Consider the following 17,712-nt stretch of genomic DNA (forward strand, 5'->3'; position numbering starts at 1 on the left):
AGGCTGGGGTGAGTGTTAGGCTGGGGCCTCGGGGCAATGTCAGGATCCACAATCTCAGCTTCCCAGAAACTCTTACCCACCAGAAGTGGTAAATCTCCTTCCCCACTCATCATCTCTGTCCCCAACTCCGCACCTCATTGCAAGGTCACTTGCACCCTGATATCTGGGACATGCTCAGTTCCAGGACCCCTAATTTCAGACACTGTCACTCATGGAGATGCAGCTCCCCGCCCTTGTATCTGTCAGTACCTGTGGCCTAGGAACAAACAGACCCCTGTCTGTGCCTTCAGATCATCAGGGACAGGACAGAGGCCTTGCACTAAAGAATGGGGGACCCCACAGATATGGAGCTGCAGGCCTCCTGATCTCAGGGTCAGAGGAGACATCACTAGGGGCCCCTTGGTTTTTGATCCCAGCAGGTCCAGCCCCAAATCACAGCCTGTGATCAGGAGGAAGCTTGGGGTCGTGCAATTCCCACCCTCCTTTGGCCTGTTGTGGATGGAGGAGGTGAGGCCGGGTGCGGAGGGGCCTCCCAGGGCTCCAGGGACTGTGTGGCCCAATTGGGAGATGCACCCGCCCTGGGGGCTGCTCGCATTAGCATATCTTTACTATGTAGGAAGTTTTTATTTGGGAGAACCATGGACACAAATATAAGGAAACAGGAGAAGAAAAATAAGCCCTGTGTTCCAACTCCCAGCCCTCAAAATTCTCCAGAGCTTCTGCGGCTCAATCACCATTAACTTCTCTCTTGCACAGCCCTTTGAAGCAAATTCTAGACATCTGCTTTCATCAACACCTGTTCCATTGTGTATCTCATAAGACGAGGACTTCAGAAGGAACTGCAACATGATGATCAAACCTTAATATTGAAAATCATCATGTTCTAAATTAAATGTCCCTTAAATATTAGATTATTCATTTGTTTATTTGTTCGTTTTGTATGCTGTTGTTTATTCGCTGTGTATCATTTTGATAAATAACTCTTCCATAGATAGAATAGCCTTTCAGCTGCTTTTACTCACCAAGGATTGATTTCTTATTTTACTAAAAAGGGTATGTACATTGGTGCTTTCCTTTCAAATAGGGTTTGAAATTGTGGTTGCTATACATGTTTCTCCACCTGTTTTGATCTGTAGGCATCAAACCAAATCACTCAGCATCATTTTTGCAACTGAGTAGCTGAAGGAGCAGAGCTGCGTGTCCTGAGGCCTCTCTCAGATCACAGTGAGGCCCAGGACTCCCCCCATTTCTCCCAGTATCCCCCTGAGGGAGTTCTGTCCTTACTGCAAGAGGTTCTCGTATCAAGAGGATTCACCAGGCTCAGACTTGAGTTTTGTTTTGATTTTTTGCCCCTTCATTTCCACTCTATCCCTTTTTTCTTATTACAAAAGCTGTGGGTTTGCAGAAAAATTATGCATAAAATACCAGACTCCCATATGCAATCCCATGGCTAACAACTTGCTGTGTTGGAGCAGCATTGTACCCACTGATGGAAGCACATTTTGATATCTGGACTTGACTATAGTCCATGGTTAGCTCGGGTTCAATATTTGTGCTGTGCATTTCCCCAGGCTTGGCATTTTCTCAGGATGGCCCTAGGAGAGGTTGGCTCTTTCCATCCCATGCACCAAGGTCAGGTCCCAACTGTTTTGACATTGGGTGTGTTGAGGTCGGTGCCCAGCTCCATCCAGGAGGACGGAAGGCAAAGGGCAAACGTCTCAGTTGCACCTGCGCTTTGGGGTGAGGCTCTGAGGCTTCATAACACAGCTGCAGGGGAAGGAGCTGGGCAGGGGGGCACAGGGCAGAGCAGAGAGGGTTTCTGCACGTGTCTGTGTCACAGTGTGTTGTGCTCGGCGGAGGGACCCAGCTGATCGTCCTCGGTAAGTCCCTTCTCCCTGTCTCCCTCCCTTGCTCCCCATGTTTTCAGACAATTTTTTGCTGGTTTTGCTCCTTCTGTGTGTCTGGTCTCAGCCTGCAGTCAGGGCTCCCCAGGAGCAGCTATCCTGGTCCCTGCGTCTTTTCTCTCCTCTGCTTGCACCCCTGTGTCCCTCCTGTTCACCGTTACCTTTGCCCTCTGACCCATCAGTCAGGATTGTACAAGATGACTGTGTTTCTCTATGTTCTACTTCTTCTCTGACATCTAGTCCTTCCCTAGAGAATGGGCTAGTCCGTCACTCCCTCAGGGCTTGCAAGGTTCCTAAGACTTAATGAGTTCTCTCTTTTCCTAATTGGCCTCCTTGGAACAGCAGGTTCTGTGGCTCATTTGGGGCTCTCTTTGCATGGAAATGAGGGAACAACAGGCCATTGACTGGGTGACCTACTGGGGGAAATTGGAGAGAACAACAAGGTTCCAGGCTAAGCTGGGGAAGAAGAGGTCAGAGGCTCAGGAAAGGGGTCTGGGAAAAAACAGGACAGACAGGGTCAGGGATGTACAGGGGTTGAAGAGCTGGTTTTGGGCCATTGGGGGCCCCATACACCCTGATCCAGAGCTTCAACAAGACTCTGGAAAACAAGGGAATGTAGGGTTGGCATCTCGCCTTCCAGTTGGGGATCTCATGGAGCTTCTCATGTCCACAAGGACACTGGCTGTCACTTGGGGTACAGTGGGAATGAGGGGCTCTCTCTGTCCTCTCCCAGGGATGTTCATGAGAACCTGGTTCTATCAAACCTGCAGAGAGGAGAAGCCCTGTTCTTTCCCGAGAACCTAACCTAGAGTGGTTACAGCCCTACAGTGAGGGAATTCCATTCAGACACACAGTCAATGGGAAGACCAGTCTGAGGCACCATCTTTCCTGTGGGGTCCCCACTCTCTAGGGAATCTCCTGCTGTGCCCAAAGGGTCACCTGTCCCCTCACTACAAAGACTAGCAGGAGAGCCGTGTGTCCTGCTGCTGAGGGAAACCAGCCTGGGCAGTGGGAAGATCTTCCTCCATCACAGCTGCAGGGGAAGGAGCTGGGCTGGGGGTGGGGGGCACAGGGCAGAGCAGGGAGGGGTTTGTGTATGGGCCTGTGTCACAGTGTAATGTGTTTGGCGCAGGGACCCAGCTGATCGTCACCGGTAAGTCCCCTATCTGTGTCCTCCTCCTCTGCTCCCCATGTTTTCAGACAATGTTTTGCTGGTTTTGCTCCTTCTGTGTGTCTCGTCCCAGCTGGCAGTCAGGGCTCCCCAGGAGCAGCTGTCTTGGTCTCTGCCTCTTCTCCTCCCTGCTTGTGCCCCTGTGTACCTCCAGTTCACCATCACCCTTCCCCTCTGACCCAGCAGACAGGGCTTGTATAATGGGACCATTCTTCTCTACCTTCTACTTCTCTTACATCTAGTCCTTCTCTAGAGAATGGGCTAGTGCTTCACTGCATCAGGCCTTGCCAGGTCCCTAAGGCTCCCTGTGCTCTCTCCTTTCCTACTTGGTCTCCTTGGAAGAGCATTATCTGTGGCTCATGTGGGGCTCCCTTTGCATGGATGTGAGGAAACACGTGGCTGTTGGCTGGGTGACCTACTTGGGGAATTTGGAGAAAACAGGAAAGCTCCAGGCCAGGCTGGGGTAGCGATGGTCAGAGTCTCATGATTGGGGTCCAGGATGGTAGAAAGAGGACAGATCAGGGCCAGGGAATTTACAGGGGTGGAAGAGCTTCTCCCAGGCCATCGGAAGCCCACACACTCACCCAGAGCCTCAATAAGACTTGGAAACTGAGGGAATGTAGGGCTGAGACCCGGCCTTCTGGTTGGGGATCTCAGGGAGATTCTCAGGTCCACAAGGACACAGCTTCTCCTCTGGGGGTACAGTGGGAACTTAATGGTCTCCCCGTTTCCTCTCCTGTGTCTGTTCACATGATCGTGGCTCTCTCACTCTGAATAGGAGAGAAGTCCTGTTCTTTCCATAGAGGCTTAATAGTGTGATTATAGGCGTAGAGTGTGAGAATTCCATTTTGTGAGACAGTCAATGAGAAGACTGGATCTAAGACACCATCTCTCCTTGAGGGTCCCCACTATCTAGCAACCATCCTGCTGTGCCCGTGTGGTACATGCTCCTCACTAGTAGCCTAGCAGAGCAGCCGTGGGTCCTGCTGCTGAGTAGACCAACCTGGGTGGTGGCCTGACCTTCCCTCTGCCCAGCTTCAGGGGAAGGAGCTGGGCTGGGGGCCACAGGGGCAGAGCAGGGAGGGGGTTTTCTACATCTCTGTGTCACAGTGTTGGGTGTTCGGCGGAGGGACCCAGATGACCGTCCTCCGTAAGTCACTTATCCCTGTCCCTCTCTCATGCTCCCCATGTTTGGGACAGTTTTTTGCTGCTTTTTCCGTATTCTGTGTCTGGCCTCAGCCTGCATCACTGTTTCCAAGGAGCAGGTTTCCTGGGTCCCAGGGCTGTTTCCCCCTCTGCTTGCACCCCCTGTGTACCTAGAGCTCTACTTCCCCTTCCCTCTAACCTCACAGGCAGGGACTGTACAAGGTGACTGTCCTTCTCTGTCCCGACTCCTTCCCTAGGTGACATCTACTCCTTCTCTAGAGAAAGGGCTGGTCCTTCACTCCACCAGGGCTTGCTGGGTTCTGAAGACTTGCCCTGTGCCTTCCTTCCCCATGGGGGCCCTAGTGGAAATGCATTTTCTGTGGCGCATTTGGGGCTCACCTCACATGTTCATTATGGAACAGGGGGCCATTGGGAGGGTGACCTACAGGGGAATTTAGAGAGAAGGGAAGGCTCGAGGACAAGCTGGGGAAGAAAAGGTCAGAGGCTCAGGACCAAGGGGAACAGAAGATGGAGGGAGGACCAGGGCCTGGGAATAATTTTGCAGATGGGCTCCCCCAAACCAATGGGGACCCCACACATGGAGCCAACAGCCTCAACCAGACGAGGAGACCCAGACAGGAGGGAGAAAGCTCTGGACCCAAGAACCAGGCTCGGGACCAGGGAGGACAGGCTGTGGCAGGTGGACCCTGGGTCCTTGAGGATGGGGAATCCGGGATCTCTGTGGGGGAATCTTCTCAGACTCACTAATCCCTGTGGAGGGAAAGGCAGATCCTGCTCTTGAAATCTGAGGACAGAAGAAGAAGCTGAGCAAACCCCAAAGCTAGTCTCTGTCATAGGGGATCCCCCTGGAAAGGGAGATAGAGCTCCACTGAGGGGCCACACACCTTGTCCAACCAAAGAATCTTGGAGGAGAGAGAATCAGCAAAAGGACAGGCCCTGGCAGGACACAGTTATCAGCTGAGGACAGTCCCAGAGTAGATGTCACACAGGCTGAAGGAGCAAACCCCATCCTCTCGGGGACAGATGACACTGCACACAAACCTCACAGATGTCATGAGGGATCATGGGCAGGTCGATCAGTGGCGGGCATCCAGCTGGGTGTCCAGGCCCCAGAAGGGTCTCAGGAAAGGAGACGGCAGGAGTCCAGCAGCAAGGGCCCCCAGGGTGGATGCTGTGACCCTCACCTCCTGCCCTGTCCCCGCCCTGCAGGTGGACCCAAGTCCCCACCCACAGTCAACGTGTTCGCACCGTCCACTGAGGAGCTGGCCACCAACAAGGCCACGGTGACGTGTCTCTTGAGTGGATTCTACCCAGGGAGTGTAGACATCAAGTGGAAGAAAGACGGCACCCTCATCTCCCAGGGTGTGCAGACCACCAAGGCCTCCAAGCAGGCCGACAACAAGTACACGGCCAGCAGCTACCTGACCCTGACGGGCAGCGAGTGGAAGGCAGGACGCACTTACAGCTGCCAGGTGACGCACGAAGGGAGCACCATCGAGAAGAAAGTGGCCGCTGCAGACTGTTCTTAGTTCCCTGACCCTCAGCCCTTCCCGTGAGGCCCTGACTTGCCAGACCCTGCTGGGGGTCTCCCCTTGCCCACCCCCACCCATCCAAGCACCTCCGCGCAAACCCAGTCCACTCTCAATAAAAGATCCTCATTTCAATCACAATCTTCTTCTCATCTCATTTATTTCCATGCACTTGATACGAAATTCAAGCATCCCCTAAGGGGAATGGAATCCTTCTTGGCATTTAGATCCTTCAGGGGTTGGAGGCCGGACCCTGTGGGTCTTTCTATTGTCCCCCTAGAACCTCTTAGAGAAGAATCCAGAACAGGGTCATGGAGGCCACAGCGTGTCTCGGGGCTGACCCTACCCCTGCCCTGGCATCCATCACCTGTGGGAAACGGGCCTGCCCCATTGGCCATGGCTCCTTCTCCATGGATGGCATGGCCTAGAGGAAACTCCCCTCCCCTCCCTGGAGCCATGGAGCTGATGCCTTGGGTTCAGATGTGTGGAGGGTCACGTCAGGCTCAAGGTGGACCTGGTGCGGGGCAGGGGTCCCTGTGGGTCTCAGTCATAAAGTCAGGTCAGTGATGGAGTAGGGGACAGCGTTGTGGACATCATTTGAGATGGTCACAGGGAGTGATGGAGACACAGGCTCACTGTGGCTGGTGAGAAGGAGCCAGTCCTGGGTGATAACGGACTTCAAGGATTGTCCCTATAAGGTGGAAGGAAGGGATATGCAGGACAGAGCTCAGGGTTCGGTCAGATGAGATCAGGGATGGGTGAGTGTAGGCTGGGGACTGGGGGCAACTTCACGGTCCACAGTCTCAGCTCCCCAGACCCTCTCTCCCATCAGAAGGGGACAACCCCTCTCCACTCTTCAGCTCTACCCCCAACTCCACACCCCACTGTGATCAGGAGGAAGTTTAGGCTCCTGAAATTCCCAACATCCTTTAACCTGTCATGGATGGAGGAACTGAGTCTGGGCAAGCAGGGGCCCCCCAGGGCTCTAGGGACGCTGTGACACACATCGGGAGATGCACGCACCCTGGGGGCTGCTGAGGTTGAGTCTCTCTTTACTGTGTAGTCAGTTTTTATTTGAGAGAAACATGGGCACAATTATAAGGAACAGAAAGGGAAACAACCCCTATGTTTCAATACTCAGCCTCGATATTCTCCACAACATGTGCTGATCCTTCTCCATTAAGCAATATAATTATTAAGATACATAAAATATACCCACAATATTTTGAAGCACATTTCAGACACCTTACACCTCCATTGACACGTGTTCTGTTGTGTGTCTCATAAGACAAGGACTATAAAAATCAACTGCTACGTCACGATCAGATCTTAATCTGGAAAATCGTAAGGTTCCCCATCAACTGGACCTTTAATATCAGAAGAGTATTTCCTTGCATATTTTTTGTGTGTGTGGTGTTGTTGATGCCGGTGTTCAATTTTGTGAAAAGAAGTATTCTAGATATTGAAGACCCTTTCAGGTGCTTTATACTCTCCCAGGATTGATTTCTTATTTCAATAAAAAGGGTATACATTGGTGCTTTCCTTGCAAATAGGGCTTGATATTGTGGTTTGGGAATATGCTTCTCAGTTTGTTTTAATCAGAAGGCATCCACCAAACCTCTTCACTTTATTTTTGCACCTAAAGAGCTGCAGGTGCAGAACTGCTTGTCCTGGTGTGTCTCCCACAACCCATGGGACCCTGGGTTTCCCAGCTGAACCAGTTTCCCTGTGAGGGTTTCCTTTTTTCCCACAGGGAGTTAGTGTGTCAAGTGGCTTAACAAGGCTCAACCTTGAGTTTTGTTTTGTTTTGTTTTTCCCAGTTCTTTCATGTCTTTTGCAGTTTTTTTATTATTATTAGACATGTTGTGAGTTTGCAAAACAATGATGCATGAAATATCAGATTTTCATATTCCTCCTGATTATTGGCACTGTGCTGTGGTGTTGGACTATTGTTGCAACTGATGAAATCACTCTTCAATGAAAGGGCTCTTGACTAAAGTCCATGGCTCACCTCGGGTTCACTATTTGTGTTGAGCATTTCCCCAGGCTTGGCGTTTTCTCCAATGCCCCCAGGGCAGGTTGGCCCTTTCCATCCCATACACCAAGGTTGTGTCCGGGATTTTTTGACAGGTGTGTTGAGGTCAGGGCCCAGCTCGGTCTAAGAGGACTGATGGCAAAGGGCTGACATCTCCATTGCACCTGCGCTTTGGGGTGATGCTATGAGGCTCCATGGAAGGGACTCTTTCAGGGGTTCTTGGCTCAACCAAGGGTGCCGTCATATTTCTGCAAGATGGAAGCATGTTGGGTCTCTCCATGTGGTCCCAATTTTAAAATCTGACCTCCTGGCTCTTGGCCTCCTCCTGTGGTCCACAAATCATGTTAGCCACGTGGTGAACCCTTGATGGATCTGACATGTTTGACTCCACCTTGGATACAATTTACTGAAGCTGAGAACATCCACCTAGGCCTCTGGGACCCTCTCCAGTTGGCCTCTGGTCCCTCCTGTTTGAGCGCCAGTGTCCCTGCAAGGCCTCCTTCCAGGCTGAGAAGCTGTTCTCCGTCCATCATGTGCAGATCCCACCCCAGGCCTGACTATCACTTGTGATCCCTTGTAACTGGCATATGGTACTAGAAGACCCCAACCCATGTGTGAGCTGACGTCTCTTTGAAGCAGTCAACAGTTGCAAATGCACAAGCAGATTCCTCCAGGATGAGACCAGTGTTGGGGGATGGGAGGACACATCCCCAAGGTCTCCTGGGAGAACTGAACCTGGCCTTTCTGAGTGGGAGTAGCCCAGGCCTGCCCTGCAAGCATCATCCTGAAATTGGACGCACCAAAGGGAGATTGACTGAGACCCCTGGGGTCATGTTGAGTGTCTGTCAGAGCTTCTGGCATCCGTAAAACCCCAGGGCAAAGTCTCTGTCCTCTGTGAGTACAGGGGGACCCCTAGGGCACCCTCCGCCATCACCATTATCTCTTCAAATAATTATGGTTCACTCAACTCTGCCTGGATGGAAAGCCCAGTTACCTCCAAGGAAATTCCGTCCTCGAGATGCTAAACCCAATCCAAAGCACCCTGTCCATTCTTGGCAGACGGGCAATGGGAACAAAGGTCTATTCCTTGACTTCCTTCAGGATAACCTCTAACCAGAGACCCCTGCTGTGCCCATGGGGTCAGCTGCCCCTCACCCTTAGCCTAGCAGGGCAGACATGTGCTCTGCTTCTGAGCAGACCCAGCTGATCGGAGCCCCAGCTTCCTCCATCACAGCTGAAGGGGAAGGAGCTGGGCTGGGGGGCACACAGCAGAGCAGGGAGGGGTTTTTGTATGGGTCTGTGTCACAGTGTGGTGTGTTCGGCGGAGGGACCCAGCTGATCGTCACCGGTAAGTCCCCTGTGTCCTCCTCCTCTGCTTCCCATGTTTTCAGACAATGTTTTGCTGGTTTTGTTCCTTCTGTGTGTCTGGTCCCAGCTTGCAGTCAGTGCTCCCCAGGAGTAGGTGTCTTGGTCTCTGCCTCTTCTCCTCCCTGCTTGTGCCCCTGTGTACCTCCAGTTCACCATCACCCTTCCCCTCTGACCCAGCAGACAGGGCTTGTATACTGGGATCATTCTTCTCTACCTTCTGCTTCTCTTGCATCTAGTCCTTCTCTAAAGAATGGGCTAGTGCTTCACTGCATCAGGCCTTGCCAGGTCCCTAAGGCTCCCTGTGTTCTCTCCTTTCCTAATTGGTCTCCTTGGAAGAGCATTATCTGTGGCTCATGTGGGGCTCCCTTTGCATGGATGTGAGGAAACACGTAGCCATTGGCTGGGTGACCTATTCGGGGAATTTGGAGAAAACAGGAAAACTCCAGGCCAGGCTGGGGTAGCAATGGTCAGAGGCTCAGGATTGGGGTCCAGGATGGTGGAAAGAGGACAGATCAGGGCCAGGGAATTTATAGGGGTGGAAGAGCTTCTCCCAGGCCATGGGGAGCTCACACACTCACCCAGAGCCTCAATAAGTCTTGGAAACTGAGGGAATGTAGGGCTCAGACCCGGCCTTCTGGTTGGGGATCTCAAGGAGATTCTCAGGTCTACAAGGACATGGCTTTTCCACAGGGGGTACAGTGAGAAATTCATGGTCCCTGCATTACTGTGTCTGTTCCTCTCCTGTGTCTGTTCATGTGATTGTGGCTCTCTCAACTCTGCATAGGAGAGAAGTCCTGCTCTTTCCATAGAACGTCATTGGTGTGGTTACAGCTCTATAGTGTGAGAATTCCATTGTGAGAGACAATCAATGGGAAGAGTGGGTCTAAGACACCATCCTTCCTTGAGGGTCCCCACTATCCTGCTGTGCCTGTGGGGTCACATGTCCCCTCACTAGTAGCCTAGCAGGGGAGCTGTGTGTCCTGCTACTGAGTAGACCCAGCCTGGGTGGTGTCCCGAGCTTCCCTCTATCCAGCTTCAGGGGAAGGAGCTGGGCTGGGGCTGGGGGGCACAGGGCAGAGCAGGGAGGGGTTTTTGTACGGGTCTGTGTCACAGTGTGGTGTGTTCGGCGGAGGGACCCAGCTGACCGTCCTCGGTAAGTCGCTTCTCCCTGTCTCCCTCCCTTGCTGCCCATGTTTTTAGGTAGTTGTTTGCTGTTTTTTCTCCTTCTGTGTGTCTGGTCTCAGCCTGCAGTCAGGGCTTCCCAGGAGCAGCTAACCTGGTCCCTGCCCCTTCTCTCCTCTCTTGCCCCGCTGTGTCCCTCCTGTTCACCATTACCTTTACCCTCTGACCCATCAGTCGGGTTTGTATGAGATGACCGTGTTTCTCAATCTTCTACTTCTTCTCTGACATCTAGTCTTATCTAGAGAATGGGTTGGTCCTTAACTCCAGCAGGGCTTGCAAGGTCCCTAAGATTCAATGCGTTCTCCCCTTTCCTAATTGGCCTCCTTGGAAGAGCATGTTCTGTGGCTCATTTGGGGCTCTCTTTGCATGGACATGAGGGAACAACAGGCCATTGGGAGGGTGACCGACTGGGGGAAATTGGAGAGAACTGGAAGGCTCCAGGCCAGGTGGGGAAGCAAAGGTCAGAGGCTCAGGAAAGGGGTCTGGGACAGAAGAAACAGGACAGACAGGGTCAGGGGATGTATAAGGGTTGAAGAGCTGGTTTCAGGCCATTGGGGACCACACACACACTGATCCAGGGCTTCAACAAGACTCTGGACACCAAGAGAATGTAGGGCTGACATCTCACCTTCCAGTTGGGGATCTCAGGGACCTTCTCATGTCCACAAGGACACTGCCTCTTCACCAGGGTACCGTGGGAAGTGAGGTGCAACTTCTCTCCTCTCCCTGGTATGTTCATGAGAACCTGGTCCTATCAAACCTGCAGAGAGGAGAGGTCCTGTTCTTTCCCGAGAACCTAACCTAGAGTGGTTACAGCCCTACAGTGAGGGAATTCCATTCAGATACACAGTCAATGGGAAGACCAGTCTAAGGCACCATGTTCCATTCGGGATCCCCACTATCTAGGGAAACTCCTGCTGTGCCCAAGGGGTCACCTCTCCCCTCAATACACAGACTAGCAGGAGAGCCGTGTGTCCTGCTGCTGAGGGGAACCAGCCTGGGCAGTGGGAAGATCTTCCTCCATCACAGCTGCAGGGGAAGGAGCTGGGCTGGGGGTGGGGGGCACAGGGCAGAGCAGGGAGGGGTTTTTGTATGGGTCTGTGTCACAATGTGATGTGTTTGGCGGAGGGACCCAGCTGACTGTCCTCGGTAAGTCCCTTCCCCTCTTCCCCCTCTGCTGCTCCCCATGTTTTCAGACAATGTTTTGCTGGTTTTGCTCCTTCTGTGTGTCTGGTCCCAGCTGGCAGTCCGGGCTCCCCAGGAGCAGGTGTCTTGGTCTCTGCCTCTTGTCCTCCCTGCTTGTGCCCCTGTGTACCTCCAGTTCACCATCACCCCTCCCCTCTGACCCAGCAGGCAGGGCTTCTACAAGAAGACCATTCTTCTCTATCTCCTACTACTTCTCTGTCATCTAGTCCTCCTCTAACAAAGGACTAGTCCTTCACTGCACCAGGCCTTGCCAGGTCCCTAAGGCTCCCTGTGTTCTCTCCTTTACTATCTGGCCTCCTTGGAAGAGCATTATCTGTGGCTCATTTGGGGCTCCCTGTGCATGGACATGAGGGAAGTGGTTGCCGTTGGCTGGGTGACCTACTTGAGGAATTTGGAGAAAACAGGAAAGCTCCAGGCCAGGCTGGGGTAGCAATGATCAGAGGCTCAGGATTGGGGTCCAGGATGGTAGAAAGAGGACAGATCAGGGCCAGGGAATATACAGGGGTTGAAGAGCTTCTCCCAGGCCATTGGGAGCCCACACACTGACCCAGAGCCTCAAGAAGACTCTGGAACCCAAGGGAGTGTAAGACAGAGACCCTGCCTTCTGGTTGGGGATCTCAGGAGCTTCTCCCATTCACAAGGACATGGCTTCTCCTCGGGGGGTACAGTGGGAACTTAATGGTCTCCCCATTTCCTCTCCTTTCTCTGTTCATCTGATCATGGCTCTCTCAACTCTGCATAGGAGAGAAGTCTTGTTCTTTCCATAGAACCTCACTTGGTGTGGTTACAGCCCTATAAGGTGAGAATTCCATTTTGAGAGACAGTCAATGGGAAGACTGGATCTAAGACCCCATCTTTCCTTGGGGTTCCCCACTATCTAGGAACCATCCTGTTTTGCCCATGTGGTCACATGCTCCTCACTAGTAGCCCTAGTAAGGGAGCCATGTGTCCTGATGCTGATGGCCCCAACCTGGAAGTGGCCAGAGCTTCCCAAATCACGGCTTCAGGGGAAGGAGCTGGGCTAGGGGTGGGGATCACAGGGCAGAGCAGGAAGGGGTTTTCGTAAGGGTCTGTGTCACAGTGTTATGTGTTCGGCGGAGGGACCCAGCTGACCATCCTCGGTAAGTCCCCTCTCTCTGTACTCATCCTCTGCTCCCCATGTTTTCAGACAATTTTTTGCTGGTTTTGCTCCTTCTGTGTGTCTGGTCTCAGCCTGCAGTCAGGGCTTCCCAGGAACAAGTATCCTCCCCCATGCCTTCTCCTCCCTGCTTGCACCCCTGTGTACCTTCCGTTCACCATTACCTTTCCACTCTGACCCAGCAGGCAGGGCCTGTATAAGAGGACCATTCTTCTCTATCTTCTACTTCTGCTCTTCCATCTAGTCCTTCCCTAGAGAATGGGCTAGTCCGTCACTCCCTCAGGGCTTGCAAGGTCCCTAAGACTTAATGAGTTCTCTCTTTTCCTAATTGGCTTCCTTGGAACAGCAGGTTCTGTGGCTCATTTGGGGATCCCTTTGCATGGATATGAGGGAACATGTGGCCGTTGGCTGGGTGACCTACTTGAGGAATTTGGAGAAAACAGGAAAGCTCCAGGCCAGGCTGGGGTAGCAATGGTCAGAAGCTCAGATTGGGTTCCAAGATGATGGAAAGAGGGCAGATCAGGGCCAGGGAATGTGTAGGGTTGAAGAGCTTCTCCATGGCCATCGGGAGCCCACACACTGACCCAGAGCCTCAGCAAGACTCTGGAAACCAAGGGAATGTAAGACGGAGACCCTGCCTTCTGGTTGGGGATGTCAGGGAGATTCTCAGGTCTACAAGGACACAGCTTCTCCACAGGGGATACAGTCGGAACTTAATGGTCCCCCCATTTCCTCTACTGTGTCTGGTCATGTGATCGTGGCTCTCTCAACTCTGCATAGGAGAGAAGTCCTGTTCTTTCCATACAAACTCACTGGTGTGGTTAGAGCCCTACAGTGTGAGAATTCCATTTGAGAGACAGTAAATGGGAAGACTGGATCTAAGACACCATGTTTCTTTGGGGTCCCCCCTATCTAGGGACCTTCCTGCTGTGCCCATGTGGTACATGCCCCTCACTAGTAGCCTAGCAGGGGAGCTGTGTGTCCTGCTGCTGAGTAGACCCACCTGGGTGGTGGCCTGACCTTCTCTCTGCCCAGCTTCAGGGGAAGGAGCTGGGCTGGGGGACACAGGGGCAGGGCAGAGAGGGGTATTTGTACTGGACTGTGTCACAGTGTTGGGTGTTCGGCGGAGGGACCCAGCTGACCGTCCTCGGTAAGTTGCTTTTCCCTGTCCCTCTCTCATGTTCCCCATGCTTGGGACAGTTTTTGCTGTTTTTTTACCGTTTTCTGTGTCTGGCCTCAGCCTGCATCAGGGTTTCCAAACAGCAGGTTTCTTGGGTCCTGGGGCTGTTTCCCCCTCTGCTTGCACCCCCTGTGTACCTCCAGCTCAACTTCCCCCTTCCCCTCTAACCTCACAGGCAGGGACTGTACAAGGTGACTGTCCTTCTCTGTCCCGACTCCTTCCCTAGGTGACATCTGCTCCTTCTCTAGAGAAAGGGCTGGTCCTTCACTCCACCAGGGCTTTCTGAGTTCTGAAGACTTGCCCTGTGCCTTCCTTCCCCTTGGGGGCCTTAGTGGAAATGCATTTTCTGTGGTTCTTTCGGGGCTCCCATCACATGTTCATTATGGAACAGGGGGCCATTGGGAGGGTGACCTACAGGGGAATTTGGAGAGAATGGGAAGGCTCGAGGCCAGGCCGGGGATGCAAAGGTCAGAGGGTCAGGAACAAGGGTCCCGGAGGGTGAATGGAGGACCAGGGGGGCCCCCCAGAACCAATGGGTTACCCCACACATGGAGACAACAGCCTCAACCAGACTAGGAGACCCAGAAAAGAGTGAGAAAGCTCTGGACCCAAGAAACAGGCTCAGGACCAGGGACGACAGGGTGTGGCAGGTGGACTCCTGGGTCTTTGAGGATGTGGAATCCGGGATCTCTGCAGGGGGATCTTCTCAGACTCGCTAATCCCTGTGGAGGAAAAGGCAGATCCTGCTCTTGAAACCTAAGGACAGAAGAAGGAGCTGGGCCAACCCCAAACTAGTCTCTAGCATAGGAGGGACCCCGGGACAGGGAGATAGAGCTCCACTGAGGGGCCACGCACCCTTGTCCAACCAAAGAAACTTGGAGGAGAGAGAATCAGCAAAAGCACAGGCCCTTAGGATGAAAAACACAGGCCCTGGCAGGACAGGGGTGTCAGCTGAGGATGGTCCCAGAGTAGATGCCACACAGGCTGAAGGAGCAAGCCCCATCCTCTCGGGGACAGATGACACTGCACACAAACCTCACAGATGTCATGAGGGATCATGGGCAGGTCGATCAGTGGCGGGCATCCAGCTGGGAGTTCAGGCCCCAGAAGGGTCTCAGGAAAGGAGACGGCAGGAGTCCAGCAGCAAGGGCCCCCAGGGTGGATGCCATGACCCTCACCTCCTCCCCTGTCCCTGCCCTGCAGGTGGACCCAAGTCCCCACCCACAGTCAATGTGTTCGCACCGTCCACTGAGGAGCTGGCCACCAACAAGGCCACGGTGACATGTCTCTTGAGTGGATTCTACCCAGGAAGTGTAGACATCAAGTGGAAGAAAGACGGCACCGTCATCTCCCAGGGCGTGCAGACCACCAAGGCCTCCAAGCAGGCTGACAACAAGTACACGGCCAGCAGCTACCTGACCCTGACGGGCAGCGAGTGGAAGGCAGGACGCACTTACAGCTGCCAGGTGACGCACGAAGGGAGCACCATCGAGAAGAAAGTTGCCGCTGCAGACTGCTCTTAGATCCCCGACCCTCAGCCCTTCCCGCGAAGGCCTGACGTGCTGGACCCTGCTGGGGGTCTCCCCTTGCCCACCCTCACCCATCCCAGCCCTTCTGCCCAAACCCAGTCCACTCTCAATAAAGGATGGTCATTTCAATCACAACCCTCTTCTCGGCTCATTTATTTTCCATGCACTTGACACCAAAGTCAACCATCCCCTAAGGGGAACAGAATCCTTCTTGGCATTTAGATCCTCCAAGAGATGGAGGATTAACCTAGGGGGGCATTTCATGGTCCCCTTAGGACCTCTGAGAGAAGAATCCAGAACAGTGTCATGGAGACCACAGTGGGACTCAGGGCTGACCCTACCCCTGCCCTGGCATCCGTCACCTGTGGGGATTGGGCCTGCCCCGTTGGCCATGGCTCCTTCTCCATGGATGGCACAGCCTGGAGGAAGCTCCCCTCCCCTCCCTAGACACCAAGACCATGCATTCCAGAAGACTTCTCCTTCCCTCTGGAGAGCCTACCCATACCCATGCCTCGTTGGCCCACTGGCCCCATGAAACCTGCCTCCTCACCTCCCTGAACTTTCCCCATCCTCGGTGCCTGCCAACTGTTTCTCCATAAAATATGATTTCCATCAGAAAACCTGCTCTCTCATCATTCTTTGCTTGTCCCTTATTTAATTTGTATCCTCCCAGTGGTCCCCTGATTTGGGGGGGGGGGGCCTTGGCACTCCGTGTGGAGAAGCCAAAAGGAATGGCCTGCAGTCACCTGGGGCAACTCCAGCCCTGCTCTGTTCAGGGATGCATTATCTCCCCTCCCATCTTCCCTGCTCCTGACTTCCCTCCCCCCTTTCAACTGTCTGGGTTCTCCTCCACTGTATCAACCAGCAGGTCCTGGGCATTCTTGGCCCCACTTCGATTCTCCCCTTGAAGGCAGGTTCAAGTGTAAGAGGCATCGGAGGAAGCCAGGAACAAAACTGTCACAGAAAATGAGTGCTTTGAGGCCAGGACACTTCCCAGTGATCATCTTTGAGCTCCCCAGGAGCCAATGGGAAGAGGGAAATAGGCACTGCCTAACTTCTATGAGATCAAACAGAAGCTCTGCTTGAGGGAAATTGGGGTTCTTAATGAAGAGGCCAGACAGCTTATGTGTTAATTTAAACATAGCAAGCACATGCTCTCCAAGGCCCAACATTGCTGGGCACCGGCTCTGACACACTCACAGGGGACAGTCTCAGGACACTGTGGTGACAGTGAGCCAGTCCCTGGAAAGTGCTAACAGCTGTACCTGCTGGAGGCCTTCAATGCAGGTGAGTCACTCCCACTGTTATCACCACGTCACCGTTGCTGAGCAGAAGTATGCATTGTAAACATCCCCTGCCTCCCCAGATGGCTCCAATAGCATTGGAGAAGTGTGAGCACTGTGAGCACTGTGAGCACTGTGAGCACTGTGAGGCTCACCAGTTTTGAGGGGTACAATGAAGTGGGTGGGTGAGAGTCAGGCCCCCATCCCACCCAGCCCTGCATGCTTGGGTCCCCAGCTCCAGTTCTTCCCCTGGTTGAGGCCAGGCTGGGGCCATGTGGGGTGTGGTTCCCCAGCTTGGACCATGGAGAGGCCTCGTTGAGCATCCTATCCTGGGTGAGACCCTCTCCTGGCTCCCATATTGGTTTCCCACTGTGCCTATAATAAGTGACCCCCCAAATTACTGGCTTCAATATAACACAAATTTATCAGCTCACAGTTGTAGAGGTCAGAAGTTGAAATGAGTCCTACAGAGCTAAAATCAGTCAAGGCGTCAGTAGGTCCATTCTTCGGAGGGACAACCCAATCCTGGCCTTTCCCAGCTTCTAGAGGCTGCCCCTATTCCTTGGCTCGTGGCCCGTTCCTCCATATTCAAAGCCAACCAGCATAGCGTCTTCAAATCTCTCTCTTTCACACCACGCATGCACACCTCTCTGCTTCCATCTTCCCATCTCCTTCGCCCACCATGGGACCTCCTTTTCCCCCTTTTCCTTACAAGGACCCTTGTGATAACATGAGGCCCACATGGTAATCAGGGATAATCCCCCCAACTCAGGGGCCTTAGTTACATCTGCAAAGTCCTTATGGTCACATGAGGGGACATAGCCACAGATTCCAGGGATTAAGAGTTGACATTTGTTGGGTGGGGGGTCATTAGTCAGCCAACCTCAGCTCCACTTCCTACGTCCCTAGGGATTTGGGAAACCTTCTCCCAGGTTCCTCTCCTTTTCTCTGTGTCCTGCCCTGGCCCTCGTCTGGGCCAGTCTCTGGGGCCTTCCCAATCCAGGCTCAACCTCCCCTTCT

At 53.3% G+C, this 17,712-nt stretch overlaps 2 gene segments (V, D, J or C); both read left to right on the plus strand.

Moving 5' to 3' along the window:
• The window catches only part of LOC119524884, a 609,666-nt gene extending 603,754 nt beyond the window's left edge, over nucleotides 1–5,912 (plus strand). The window contains 2 exon segments of the V gene segment in view: nucleotides 1,843–1,880; nucleotides 5,452–5,912. Coding sequence covers nucleotides 1,843–1,880; nucleotides 5,452–5,771 — 358 coding nt within the window.
• The window catches only part of LOC119524885, a 596,697-nt gene extending 581,153 nt beyond the window's left edge, over nucleotides 1–15,544 (plus strand). Inside the window, 2 exon segments of the V gene segment in view lie at nucleotides 9,120–9,154; nucleotides 15,084–15,544. Coding sequence covers nucleotides 9,120–9,154; nucleotides 15,084–15,403 — 355 coding nt within the window.
• The last annotated feature ends 2,168 nt before the right edge of the window (nucleotides 15,545–17,712 follow it).

This window comes from Choloepus didactylus (genome assembly GCF_015220235.1).
Source record: "Choloepus didactylus isolate mChoDid1 chromosome 23 unlocalized genomic scaffold, mChoDid1.pri SUPER_23_unloc1, whole genome shotgun sequence".
Lineage (NCBI taxonomy): Eukaryota > Metazoa > Chordata > Mammalia > Pilosa > Megalonychidae > Choloepus > Choloepus didactylus.